We start from the raw sequence: 14891 nt of genomic DNA on the forward strand, positions 1-14891 counted from the left end.
ATGTGATTAAAAGGAAAGAGAGGAAGGAATATATATAGACAAATTTGCAACGGTCTTTGGAACGATTATTGGAACACATATTTAGCAGTTAAAAAGTAGCTGTTATTTTACAATTTGAAATGATCATTGGATCGGTATTAGGAACGGTTTTTTTACCATTGAATTATAGCCATTGTACTTTATTTGAAACATTTTTAGTAATACAATAATAATAAAACTACAAAATCCTTCCAATTTGTACTGGTTTTTGAGACGGTCATTGTAACACATTTCGTCTTAAGTAAAACTCATAATTAGGAATAGGTTTTCGCATAATTGCTTAGGTCCGTAACTAAAATCGTTTCGTATTGTACCTCATTTTGAAATATATTTATTAATTGTCATCATTTGGATATCTTGTCTCATATATTCGAACGGTCAATGCAAGACCATCCCTATTTCCAATAATTTGTTCCAAACAAAGTTTCGACCATTTACTGTTACTATGTTCGAATAGTCCTTCGAACGGTTTCTGTATTGTTTACTTTGAACACAGTTTGGCACAATTTGGCCGTTATAAAAATATAATTCGTAAAAAATGGGGATCATGACGTCATCTATTAAGTTCCGTTCCTACTGTGTTTCAATACCCGTTTCAATATGGAACAGGCTTTGGAACGATCTGCTTATCCGATAAAATTCCGTCTTTTTTGTAGTGATAGCACCATAAAAAAAATATAATATTAATGACAATATATCAATTAATAATCTTACAATATTCACAAAAATATATGTTGAATGACTATATTTTTTATCTTATTACTATATAATTATTAGTGACACGAATTTTGAGCAAATTTACATATTTAGTCGCATAGGATGGGGTTCAAGATATTATTTCGTGGTTCTGCTTCACTAAATTTTCAAAATGGTCTTAAAATAAAAAAAATTCGATACATTTAGTCCTCTATTTTATGGAATTTATAGGACTAAATATGCCAATTTTTCTCAATCTTTTTGACCATTTTGAACTGTTCATAAACGATAGGACTAAATGCATCATGCAAGTTTCAGCATTTCTCTAATCATTTTGAGATCTTCGTACAATAGAGGATTAAAAGTGTTGAACCCCATATCCTATATTACTAAAAGTGTAATTTCACCAGAATTGTGTTTAAATTTGTTACTCCTACAGATAATTAATAACTAATATATAGTGACAAGTTAGTGAGAATATAAATATAATGACAACTTAGTGAAAATACAAATATACTGACAAAAAATTATTATTGTCACTATATATGTGTCACTAATTATTTATAGTGACGAGTTAATCCACTATATTTTTCACTAATTCTTGCTAATTACAAACTAATTATCACTATTAACACTTTGAAATTTATTATTGTGTAAAAAAAACTACTAAATATATATAATTAGTGATAATATTAAAATTATTATTAAATTTTTTATTTTCTTGTAGTATGAACAAAATGATCAAAAAAGTGCACGTGACTAGCATACGTAATTGGGTGCACTTTTTGGCCTTTTAATTTGCAAATTCCCATTATTTTACTTTTTAATGTGCAAAATTTTTAAAAATATAAAATAAAATTATGAAAATAAATTTATACCGAAATAAACTTATCACCCAATACCTACAAAACAAAAATTGTAAGGTATTCCCCGTGATCTTTTTTATGGACTTTGTTTGGGTCCAACAAATTAGATTCGTTTTATAATTTTAAAAATATTAAAAAATAAATTTTAAACATAATTTTAATGAGGAAAATATGTTTATAACAAAAAATTAATTTTTTTATACTAAATTTGTATGCACGTGTAAGGGTTAATAAATGTAAATTAAGTCGCATCAAACTACAAAAAATAACAGTTCAGACTTACGAGGTTAAGTCACGAGGCAAATTTTTACATTTTCTGTTTTTGCTTTTATGTGAAATATATGTGTTTTAATTTTGTATAATTTTTTGTGTGAAAATAAGAATATATTTGTATCAGTTAATGAGATATATTTTGTCTCGTTCTTTGCACTATCATGCGTCAGACACCCATATGCCACAAATTTTGCAATTTTCGATCAGTGACTCTAGGTAAATATCGATGAGACGTTTGGATTGTACGGTATAAGTACAACGAGCCAACATGAATAAAAACGACCGTATTGCTCGTGCGATGTGAACCCATCCGTGCACAAACTCAGTCTAATATTACGAGGCCCTACTGTAAAATTAGGATATGTCCGGTCAAAATGCCTCCATGCCTCTGCATCAGACAGATGGCACATGCTCCCTCCTCCATCTAATAGTTGACATGCCACGTCATTTGCCCGGTAGTCGCTTCTAAAGCATACAATCTCTGCAGACAAGGGACAATCGGCAAGTACCTAAGAAAGGCATATGGGGTCTTCTTACGGTTAGGATTTCGCTCCCTGGTCAATTTGTACCTAACTTCTCCACAAAACTCGCAGTAGTCCAGATTAATGTTGTACTCTCAATACAACATGTAATTATTCTTACACGCATAAATATTCTCAACAGGTAAATCCAAGTCTCTTATCAACCTTTTCGTACTATAGTAATCCATGGGGAGGGTGTAATCGCATGATAATATATGATCAGTCCACTGGGACATTCGATCATATATATACTAATAAATATGGCCCTCAACCTTGATATTCACCAACTTAATTGATAAAATTACAATAAATATAATCAATTAACAAAAAAATATTTGAGAGTATAAAAATATTAGTGGAATAATGAGATATCAAAAAAATTCAAGAGAGATTAAGGAAATAGAGAGAAAATAAGAAAAATGGAAGAAGATAGTGAGATTAAATGGAAAGAGAAGAACGCATATATCTATATATATATATATAAATTTGGAATGATTATCGGAACACATTTAGCCGTTAAGTAGCCGTTATTTTACAATTTGAAACAATCATTTGACCGGTATTAGGAATGATTTTTTTTTTACTGTTGAATTATGGTCGTTGTACTTTATTTGGAAAGGTCTTAATAATACATTATTAATAAAACTACAAAATCGTTCTAACTTGTACCGTTTTTTGACGGTCACTATAACACATTCCGCCTTAGGTAAAACTCATAATTAGAAACGATTTTTTTCGCATAATTGCTTAGGTGCGTACTCAAAACCATTCCGAATTGTACATCATTTTGGATTACATTTACTGACTGTCATCTTTTGGACATCAATTGTCTCACATATAGGAATGGTCAATTCAAGACCATCCCTAATTCTAATGTGTTCATACACAGAGTTCCAACCATCTATCATTACTATATTCGAACGGTTTGTAACTGTTTATTTGGAACACATTTTGGCACAGGTTGGCCGTTTCAAAACTTTAATCTATAAAAAATGGGGATCATGATATCATCTATCAAATTCCATTCCTACTGTGTTCTAATACTCATTCCAATATGGAACAGTGTGTTGATCCATGTCAAAAAAAATTTTTTTTTTTTTTTGGTAGTGATTCCTCTTGCTGTTCTGTTTTCTTTTAATGATTTTCAATTTATATGTTTCAATTTTCAACATACTTGTTTCTTTTCATAATTTTGTAATTTATTTTTGTTTATTAGATAAAATAAATTTTAATTTTTCTGAATCATTTTTTCAGTTCTTATGTAGAAAGCATCCAAAAGAATGTGTGAATCATTCAAAATTTATTTAAATTTTCAAGGACAAATAAATAACCTCATATATAAAAATTGATCATTTTTTTTTTTTTTGAAATTTATGATTGTATAAATGTAAGTATTAATTTTCAAGAAATTGGTAAGTGTTTTATTAAGAGATCAAGAAATTTATTACTCGTAAATCTCAACCCACCTCTCATTATGTATTTATTTATTTGGAACAATTATCATAGTAATTTAAATTTTTTAAAAAATTTAATATTTTGGCGCCAATACCCATCCATCAAATGTCGACATTATTCTATTCTATAATAATTGGTTGTGGATAATTATTGTTACTTGTAAGTTAGCAAAATTGCATTTTACGTAGATATAGGTTATCACTTTTTGTTGAACAATTTATTCTTTTTACATATTTAGTCAGGGTAAAATATTTTTTTAATCCTTTAAAATAAGGTAGAATTTTTTTGGATACCACAACTATGGCAGGTGATGCTTTTAATCATATGAAACTGAAAATTACGTCTTTTTATTCCCAAAAAATGCGATTTTCAGACTTTTAGTCCCAAAATCATAACTCATTTTTAGTTTCAAAAGCACAATGCACATAATTTTCTAGCTAAAAGTAGGTTATTATGAGTTTTATGGGACTAAAAGTGATACTTGCCACAGTTGTGGTACCAAAATAAATTTTGTCCTTATTTTATGGGACTAAAAAGGTATTTTACCCCATTTAGTCATTTTTTTGATGAATTTAGTATCACACTTGGTTATTTCTTTAGCAAATTTAGTCTTGTGTTCAATAGTTCTGGTATAGAAAAATACAAGCAATCCCCCTGGTATATTGCAAATTAGAGAATTACCCTTCTATGGAAAAAATAGCAATTTACCCCCTTGTATTTTTAAAAGTATAGCATTTGGCCCACGTATGTTTTTCAAAGTGAAGCAATTTACCTCCTTAGACAGGGAGGTAAATTGCTTCATTTTAAAAAATACAGGGAGATAAATTATTGTTATTTCTCATCGAAAGAAAATTTATTCATTTGCAATATCACATGGGGGTAAATTGCATTAAACTCATTTTTTATGCTAACAACTTATAGCTACGTGACAATACAGGAAATCTACTCCAGTTTGTAGTGGACCAAAGTTATCAATGCATTACTTAATTTGGCAAAAAAAAAATCAAATGTAAGATGTTTAAGACTAAATTCATCAATGAAGAAAGAAAGACTAAATATGTAAATTGAGTAAGTTACATAATAAAAAATGCTAATGACCTATAGTTATACGACCAAAAATATAATTTTACCTATAAATTATTATTTAATATTTGGTTAATTACACTTAAACCCCCTTTAAAGATTCAAAGCTATACTAAATTTTTTCCTAAGTAGTTTTGAAATTATACTTGCATTCCCTTCAAATATTCACTATTTACAAATGTCCCCTTTTTGTTCGGATTTGATGAAAAATGGCAAAAATAAACGCATAAATTTTCAATTTTATCCCTCCTTTAACGTTTTTATGTAATAATTTTGTACTTAAAGGAAAAACATAATAATATCAACCTCACCCCATATATATATTACATTTTTATTCTTTTACAAATATAAAAATATACATGAAAATATTAAATGAGGGACAAAATTAAAAATTTATATATATATATATATAGATAGATATATTTGCTTAGGTCAGCAGTTTCCATCCAAATCTTAATAGAAGGAGGCCAGGTGCATAGTCAGAATTTTGGGAGGAGGAAGTGTAAGTGTAATTTTAATTTTTTTTTAAAAAATATATAGATAATTTAATATTTTTAGAGAGGGCATTCAATCAAATAATATATTCATCACCTCACTCGAATTAAGAAAAATAAAATAAAGAAGTAGGTTTGTTCCGAGGTTTATAATTTGCATCAGGTCAAAAATTTTCTCTCCAATATGCAAGTCCCAAAATTTCTCGAGTAATTTTTATGCATTTCATATTTCCCTATAAATTACTAATGCATTCGCTCTATATTTAATTTTAGAAGAAAAATGCAAGCAACTTCTTTGTAATATTATAAAGGAAAAAGTATTATTTTAGTCCGCTAAGTATGCCTAATTTTAATATTAGTCCGATAACTATGTCCATTTTTGTTTAGGTCCAGTAACTTACGAAATTGCTTACTTTTAGTTCTCTGGCAGATTTTCGAACAATTTTACCCCTATGAGTGCATATGGACTAAAACTGCCTTTCAAAGTTGTATATGAGTAAAATTGTCCGAAAATCTGTCAGATGACTAAGAATAAGCAATTTCGTAAGTTACTAGACCTAAACAAAAATGAACATAGTTATCAGACTAAAATTAAAATTAGGCATACTTAACGGACTAAAATAATACTTTTCCCTATTATAAATGAATAAATTATCTCTCCATAAAAAATAGTAGTTTACCTCTATGTGATTTTAAAAATGCAGTAGTTATGAAGATAAATTGCTTCATTTTAAAAAAATATAAGGGGATAATTTGTTTGTTTGCAATATCACATGGAGGTAAATTGCATTAGATCTTTTAATTTCATAACACAATGTTCCCTTTTCTAGTATACATGTCTTGGATACCCATTATAATCAAAACCCTAAAATCCTGAGCCAACAACGAGAATGGTATTAGATGTCCTAATCGTAGATCAAGTTTGGTCGAACCTACAGTATTAATTGATCAAACATTGAGTAAATTTTTTACAATGTTTGACCAGACTAGATCCAGCATTGTATAAATGAATAACGCTAAACAGTGAGATTTAGACGAAATCAGATCCGATTTGATTTTTTTCGACCAGCAACTGTGTATATGAATAAACCTTAAACAGTAAAATTCAGACAAAGTTAGATATGATCTGAACTTTTTTTCTGACCAGTAACTATATTTGAACCTTGGATAATTGAATTTGATAAAAATCAGATTCGAGCTGAACTTTTCCATTAAGACAACTGTATTCGAACCCTAACCCTAACCCTAGACATTTGTGTCTCCCTTTGGTCCTCCAAATGGTTTCTCAACATCAGCAGGTGGCTGGCATGATTCTTCCTCTTTAGTCTTTCCCCACAACACAAAGTAAAGCCCTCCAACCAGCAGAAGTGCTCCCAAAACACTGTCACACATTGAAATGAGAACTCATTAGTTATTACATTTTAGGCATGCAATTATATACTAGTGATTATTACATTAGGTGAAATGATCATAATTAATTAAGATTATTAATTATTACATAAATACTATATATATATAATTGTTACCTTCCTAAACTAATAATCTCCCCCAAGACAAATGCTGATATAATGATTGTGAAGAGCATGACCAGTGGAGTTGTCATGGCCAGGAACACTGGACCTTTCTTCTCAATAACCCATGCTTGGAGGTAGAATGTGCCACCAGTCACTGCTATTCCCTGTCAAAAATATTACAATTTTTTTCTTTTGTAAATACATATGAATTTTTTACTTTTTTACAACAAATGTGAAGGTAGATGTTGACTGTGTTTTTGTGTCACATGTTGGCAATATTACACTTTTAGTTTCAGTAGTTCTCTGTTTTTCATAATTTTTAATACTGTCTCAAAATTGAGAAAAATCGAAATATTTAGTTCTCTGCTTTACAGGATTTAACGGGACTAATCAAATATGTCGAGGTTTTCAATTTCGGGTTCATTTTGAAAATTTTGTAAAGTATAGGACTAAATGTGTCAAGTTATAAAATCCATAAGTAGATGACTAAAAAATTATTGAACCTTCTTTCCTGTGTAACTAAAAGTATAATTTTGCCTCCCACAGACAAAAAAACAAAGGGTTTTAGGACATTTAAGTCCGGACCCATCTTTTTGCCAACGGGGGAGAGGATGTGCAAAAATGAAGCAAGTAAAAAGGGGTTGAAAATGGCTTACACAATAGGCTACAGACAGAAGTCTGATATTCCATCCAAGTTGCCAGTCATTGGGGTCTCTTGTAAAAGCAACAGCAACTAGGAATGACTGTATTGTGCTCAAAAAGCATTGCAGTGTTGTCAATAGCAGCTTTGAAGGGTAGACTTTTAGTACACTCCCCTATTACCATAATTAGAACAACAAACAAAAAAAGAATTACATCATCATAAGTAATATTAGACCAAATCACATGTTGTCTATACATATGACCCTCCGAAATAGATCATAACCTACCAATATTTTATGTTATACATATACCATAATCATAAAGCCAGTGAATGTATTCATCAACAAAAATATAAAAAAAGAATAAAGGCAGTGAATGTATATATATGCATCGAGTTGTTACTACTCATAGAATTATACCGTATAGTATAAAATAAACAGACTGTAGTTTCGTACGATGAAGAAAAAAAATAATCAAGATTTACTAAAACAGCTAGGACTTGAATCAATTACATACTAATAATAAAGACTAAGTTCTGAGTTTTGTAGTAAAAACTAATTGTAAATTGAAGACACCAAGAATTTGTTACCAAAGATTTGAAATGCTCGACCACCAGCAAATCCTTCCATCCAGACACAACTAATCAACCTTAGGATCTTTAAGATAAAATTTTTAGTCGTCTGCTTTATAAGACTTCTAAAATGATTTTAAAATTGAGAAAACTTAGGAAAAATTTCATTTTTGATCCCATATCTTAGAGTCTTTTTCAATTAAGTCCCATCTGTTACATTTTTCTCAGATTGAATCCCATATCTGTCAAATAGATAACTGAGCCGTTAGTTCCATTATGGGGGCAAGATTCCAACACTGTTTTGGAGAGTTTTAAGATATGAAACTAAAAATGAGATTTTTTCGAAAACTCACCATATTTAATCATCTGCATACTTTATGGGATTTATGAAACTAAATTTGCCGAATTTTCTCAAATTCTGGAATCATTTTGAAAATCACGTAAAAGCATAAGACAAAGAATGTTGAACCCCTTTACCCCGTAAGCCTAAAAGTATAATTTCGATAGACAGACATATAACAATAAATGATGCATATGTACATATATGTATATATATACGTGTGTGTGTGTGTGTGTGTACCTGTAGTACTAGCCATAGAGCCCAAGAGAAGCTGGAAAGGAGCATGAGAAAGACACCCTTAATCCAAGTAGTGGGAGAAGGGACATGGTCTTGAAGTTTCTGCAAGTGATTGTTTATCAAGTGATGGTGAGTTAATATTTTCAAGAAAGGCCCTCTGTAGAATGCTATGGTTGCTACCCCTCCTATGCACAGTGATACTCCTGCAATCTTCATCATCCCACCCCTTGTCCTTATATTCACCTTCTCCATCCTGCACCATATTGTACTCGCTCGTATCAGTAAATTTCGATTTTTTTTTTTTTTTTTACAAATGTGTAACTTTTTAAATTTACAGAACAAAATTATCGAGATAAATTCATCTGTTCATTTACAGAGTGAATCTATTGAATGACAACAAATTCGGATTAAAGGCACAACTCATGATAAAGATATTTGCTTTATTCCAATACGTTTAAGTTTGCATGTGACCACACCTTGAAAAGATACACATCATGACACAAGAGAGTTCTCTTTTCTTTGTGGGGGGGGGGGGGGGGGTTAGGGCCAATTCATTTTAATATCATAAGTTTGAGGTATGTTAACACCTAAATTACGACTTTTTTGCGAATTTGATGATGTGGTAGTCTAATATTCTTTTTTTTTTTTCAAGGAAATGACCTAGCAAAAAGAAAATTACAAAACTTTGGAGGGAAAAACTTGTTGGAAAAAGTATTATTTTAGTGCGCTAAGTATGCTTAATGTTAATTTTAGTCCGATAACTATGTTTATTTTTGTTTAGGTCCAGTAACTTACGTATTGCTTACTTTTAGTCCTCTGGCAGATTTTCGAACAATTTTACCCCTATGAGTGCGTACGGACTAAAACTGCATTTCAAAAGTTGCATAAGGGTAAAATTGTTCGAAAATCTGTCAGATGACTAAAAGTAAACAATTTCGTAAGTTACTGGACCTAAATAAAAATGGACATAGTTATCCGACTAAAATTAAAATTAGGCATACTTAACAGACTAAAATAATACTTTTCCCTATTTTATTTAACTTTTTGCCAAGTTATTTTCCTGAAAAAATGATACTGGACTGCCGCATCATCAAATTCGTGGAAAGCTTCAATTTAGGTGTTAACATGGTTGATAATGTGAAATTTTTTGATAAAATTGGTCAGAAAAAATTAAAATTGCCATATTTTTTAAAGTTACAGAACCAAAATGTCACTTTTTGTAATTTATAGGACTAAAAATTGGATTTTACCCAAAGATCTTTACACATATTGAATCTTCGACTATAACTTATGTATTGCATCTTTTATTTCATTGGACGTACACACACCGTACGTAAAATATTTTTACCTTAATAGAACTGCAAGAAAGAAAGTTAAGACGGGGAGAGTGTTGGAAGTGGCAGCACCCAAAGACGCAGACGTGTACTTCAAACCTACACCCACGATGTCTAAACTCATTGTAATCCTGCAACAAAAACACACAATAACTTCAATAATCACGTAATCTTATTGGGTTCATACATATATACAACAACATGGTATACACACACACGCAGGTGTGCGTGTGTGTGTGTGGGGTAATGAACACACACACACATACTTACCCACACAGACTGAGCAAGAAAATCTTGATGAAGATTGAGAATGACAATGGTGGAGCACTCTTCCTGCGAATTCAATTAAATTAATTCATTACATCCATATAAATGTCTTCCATCAATGATGAACACTGTATTTAATTAATCTTGTGTGTGTTTGTGTGTGTTTGTGAGTGTATGTGTGTGTGTGTGAATATATATATATATATATATATATATAGAGAGAGAGAGAGAGTACCTTTCGAAGAAGATGGCAATGGGGGCCAAGAAGAGGGTAGCAGCAGCTTGTCTGTAGAAGACAAAGACAAAAGTGTTCATTCCCACGTCGAATGCAAGCTTTGTTATTACAAAGTAGCCTGCGTAGATTGATTGTATCACAAGAACTACTAATAATGGCTTGTTTACTTCCTCCATTTCTCTCTCTCTCCTCTCTCTCTCTCTATATATATATATATGTGTGTGTGTGTGGGTAAAGAACTTGAAACTATCAGTAGCTTATATTAAGTTGTTGGTGTTTGTGTGTAGAAAAGCTGTGGTGACAAGTACATGTTGAAGAGGAAGAGGAAGGTGAAGGTGATATATATAGAGAAAGAGATGTGGGGCTGTGAGTGTGAACGCGTAACAAGCACGTGTCCATTGTTGTTGCTAGAAACAGCTCTTCCCCATGAAAAAGCTAAAAGTGATCTTCACTACAAAAGAATTATTGCAAACTGATGTTTGCGTTTTATGTAGTTAACAAGTTTCTTCCCCCAAAAAGCGCTTTTGGCTTAAAACTCAAAAGTGGGTTCTTACTTATTTATTTAATTATTTTTTTGGATAATTACACTTTAATTCTCTTTCTTCAAATTTGGAACAATTACGTATAAATTTTTTATAATTTAAAAAGTTATATTTAATATCCCTAAAGTTTGTTTTTATCTAGTAAGTAAGTCTATTTGTTAGTCAAAATTTAACAAATTTGCTGATATCGACAAAAAAAATTAGAAAGAAATCTATATTTACCTTCAATTGACTTGTCACTGACTTATTGCAGGTCAAATAAATCTTTTTATGATCAAATTACCCTCATATGTCTTCACACGTTGATTCATGTGAGAAGGTATATCTTCACCTTTATAAGGATAGGTTAGTTTGAAAAAAATTGTTTGGCCGTAATAAATCAGTTTTAAGTCAATCAATGGTGAATATTAATTTTCATTCTTTTTTTTTTTTTTTGAAATGTCAGCAAAATTTAGTGAATTTCAATTAACGATGGGACTTATTTGTTAGACGGAAGCAAGTTTCACATGTGCTAGATGTAATTTTTCAGTGGGTTTGTGTGTAACTACACCAAACCTCATAGGCGGGGACTGTAATTATCCCTCTTCTTCTCTAATATTATCTGCATCCAATCAATACATCAGTATATTAATATATATTCACACGTATTGTAGAACTTGATTCTGTAATTCTGAATTTATTCATGGGACCTCTGCAGGTTTAACCTCAACAGCTAGCTAGGTTAAAACATCATCGGTGTGAGTATTACATATTCTAATAAGATATAATTTGATTGAATCCAACTAATTACACATCAAATTTATATATTTATTATTTGATTAATCATCTTGAACCGTCTATCAACTGTGATCGAACTCGATTTGGACTAAAGCTGTCCAGCACAAAACTTTTGTTTTATGCTTTTGTAAAATTGTAAAATATGTAAAAAATTATATTATTTTATTTAAAATTTGATGTAATTATATGTAATCATTATTCTATCTGCCGTTTGCTTTAATCCATCAATTAATAAAATTTATGAAATTTGGTATCAGTAAAAAAGTCGAATAAAAAATTTATATTTAACTTTAATTGACTTAAAAGCCCGATAGGTCAAATTGCTCTTTTCTATTGTTTAAACTGTTCCGTACTATCGTTTATCATTTTAAAAGGGGTAAAATGCTATTAACCCGTATGCAGTTCTCTCAATTTTAAAGCACTTCTAATCCCAAAAACCCTTAAAGAAATATAATTTTTAGCTATGATTAATTATTAGTTAAAAATAAAAAAAATTAAAGTAAAATCTTTTAACTACGATTATGCAATAATTATTAGTCGTTGTTTCTGTAGATGGGGCAAAAATATTAACTCTAGCAAAATATCATATTTCAGTCATAACTAAAATCATGACAAATATTAATTAATTGTGATCAAAATTTAAATTTTTGTATTAATTTTATTTGACTATTGTAGATAATATTATTTTATTATTATTTTTATAATATAAAAAAGGGAAAAGTATTATTTTAGTCCGTTAAGTATGCCTAATTTTAATTTTAGTTCGATAACTATGTCCATTTTTATTTAGGTCCAATAACTTACAAAATTGCTTATTTTTAGTCATCTGGCAGGTTTTCGGACAATTTTACCCCTATGAGTGCATATGGACTAAAACTGCCTTTCAAAAGTTGCATAGGGATAAAATTGTCTGAAAATCTGCCAAATGACTAAAAGTAAGCAATTTCGTAAGTTACTGGACCCAAACAAAAATGGACATAGTTATCTGCTAAAATTAAAATTAGGCATATTTACCGGACTAAAATATTACTTTTCCCTATAAAAAATAATTACTTTATTTCATAGTAATTTTTGCCTCTGACCGTTCCTTATTAGAAACTTCTTGGATTCCAGCCTAACTGGCCTAGAACCTTAAAAGGTCACGTAATTAACAAAATAATTGAACTTGTGCTTCATTTAAGTTTTATATAATAGTTAGTAAGTGGGTTTGGGGACATTATTATATATATATGTGTGTGTGTGTGTGTGTTTGTATAGGTGTTGTAATTTTACCTAAATTTTTGTTACTTTCTACAATATTAAAATTGTAAATCTGTTGTTAGAATTACCACTTAACTACCCACTAATATTTATTTAATTATTTGTGTTGCTCTACAAATTAAAGCATATTAATTAATAAATTAAATTTCATTTAATCATTATTTTCACGTGTAAAAGATGTTGTGATGTACGAGATTTTATGCCTTTTCTTTTTCTTTGATGGGGTATATTGTTCAATCAAATTAACTTGCAGACATTATCCTATCAACATTTTATTTATTAAAGTTATTGATGCCCCTAAAATTCTTAGATCGGACCTTTAAGCAAAGCAAGTCAGCCTAGTTGGATATGAGCCCAGCCAACCCACCAACAAGGAGGTAAGACCCATAGGCTTACCTTCTACCTTACTGAACTGGGAAGCCCAAAAAACAAACTCATTCCAACCAGATACATCAGCATATAACTAGATGAATACATCATACAGCTTGTCAATACATCAGAACACATCATCCTAAAATATCTTCTGGTGGCTCCTAGTAGATCGATGGCAAATGAGCTGGGAATCCACAAGTAACAGATTCCTGAATTTCAGACAGATCTGGCAAGACTCGATCAACTTGATATATCTCAGTCAAATTAAGTTCAAATTGTGCAGGGTTTATTGGATTAGTTAGTTGATTCAAATTAAGGGCTTTCAAATGGAATACAACTCTTCACAACAACCCTCATATCCTACTCCATATATACGTATAAATAGAAATCTTGTGCAGTTATTTGGTGACATCATTCCAACTACAAGTATGCAAAGATAGAAATAATTTATATAAATAGATCATAACTTAAGAGGTATAAATATATTTTCTCTATTAATTAACTAATTAATTAACATCCAATGTCAAGTCAGTTAAGGAGGAATATATTTTTTTAGAAGAATGAATTAATAAATAAAATATTGTAAAATAATTTAAATTTAAGATCCGCAACATGGTGCCACTATGAAATAAATAGACTATTTCTTACACTATAAATCACTATACAATTAAAAGTTATAGTAAATCAATACTATTTAATTTGGTCAACATTCGTTATGATTTTACCTATAGTTAAAACAATCATCATAGTTTTAGTTATAATTAAATTTTGCCCTCATCTGCAGAAATAATGTCAAATTAACCATTGCGCAACCTGGGGTCAGTTAATTAGTATTCTTCATATTCTTTTAATTTGTAATCATTGAAATTACTAACCATAACTGATGCGTACCAGATTTTTTGCTACGCTACAAGGTCGAAGGATTTTCATGAAAAGTTCTAAGATCAACAGGGACTAACCCTGCAAAACAAAAATTAACACTCCGATGCTTAAGTCAGTAATGATTCTACTGAAAAAAAGAAAAACAAAGAAAATTTGAATTAAAATGAGAATAATGGTATAGAATAATGATAAAGTGTATATATTCATGTGGAGTGCATAATATATAGGCTCAAAGAAGCCTAAAAACCTAGAGAAATGAGAGAATAAGTGAAAGAGAATAAGTGAGAATTTGAGAGTGAGGGCTAATGTTACCAAATGACTGCACAATGTCTTTATTAATAGGAATGTACAGAGTAGGATATGGAGGCTGTTATGAAGAGTCCTACACCATTTGAAAACCTTTAAATCAGCTAACTAACTTGATTTGACTGAGATACATCAGGTTAACTGAGTCTTGTCAGGTCTGCCTGAAAATCAGATAATCTGTTACT

At 30.2% G+C, this 14891-nt stretch overlaps 1 protein-coding gene across 1 annotated transcript; it reads right to left on the reverse strand.

The window, feature by feature from the left end:
- Positions 1 to 6542: 6542 nt before the first annotated feature.
- Positions 6543 to 10886, reverse strand: LOC105171173 (WAT1-related protein At5g64700). The gene is made up of 7 exons (XM_011092200.3): positions 10568 to 10886; positions 10336 to 10398; positions 10080 to 10196; positions 8735 to 8984; positions 7598 to 7756; positions 6954 to 7105; positions 6543 to 6808 (listed from the first exon to the last, which is right to left on the reverse strand). Exons 1-7 carry the CDS (start codon positions 10741 to 10743, stop codon positions 6673 to 6675), a joined length of 1053 nt encoding a protein of 350 aa, XP_011090502.3. The 5' UTR covers positions 10744 to 10886; the 3' UTR covers positions 6543 to 6672.
- Positions 10887 to 14891: the final 4005 nt, after the last annotated feature.

This window comes from Sesamum indicum, linkage group LG9 (genome assembly GCF_026168435.1).
Source record: "Sesamum indicum cultivar Baizhima isolate 11 linkage group LG9, ASM2616843v1, whole genome shotgun sequence".
Taxonomy (NCBI): domain Eukaryota; kingdom Viridiplantae; phylum Streptophyta; class Magnoliopsida; order Lamiales; family Pedaliaceae; genus Sesamum; species Sesamum indicum.

What these genes read in the sequence shown, in the direction of transcription:
- LOC105171173 (XM_011092200.3), bottom strand. Translation starts at nt 10,743, where the DNA reads ATGGAGGAAGTAAACAAGCCATTATTAGTAGTTCTTGTGATACAATCA. An exon ending in TTTCTTGCAGTTCTATTAAG is followed by an intron (nt 8,985 to 10,079) that starts GTAAAAATATTT and finishes AATATGGTGCAG; the next exon opens with GATGGAGAAGGTGAATATAA. An exon ending in GAGATTATTAGTTTAGGAAG is followed by an intron (nt 6,809 to 6,953) that starts GTAACAATTATA and finishes AATGTGTGACAG; the next exon opens with TGTTTTGGGAGCACTTCTGC.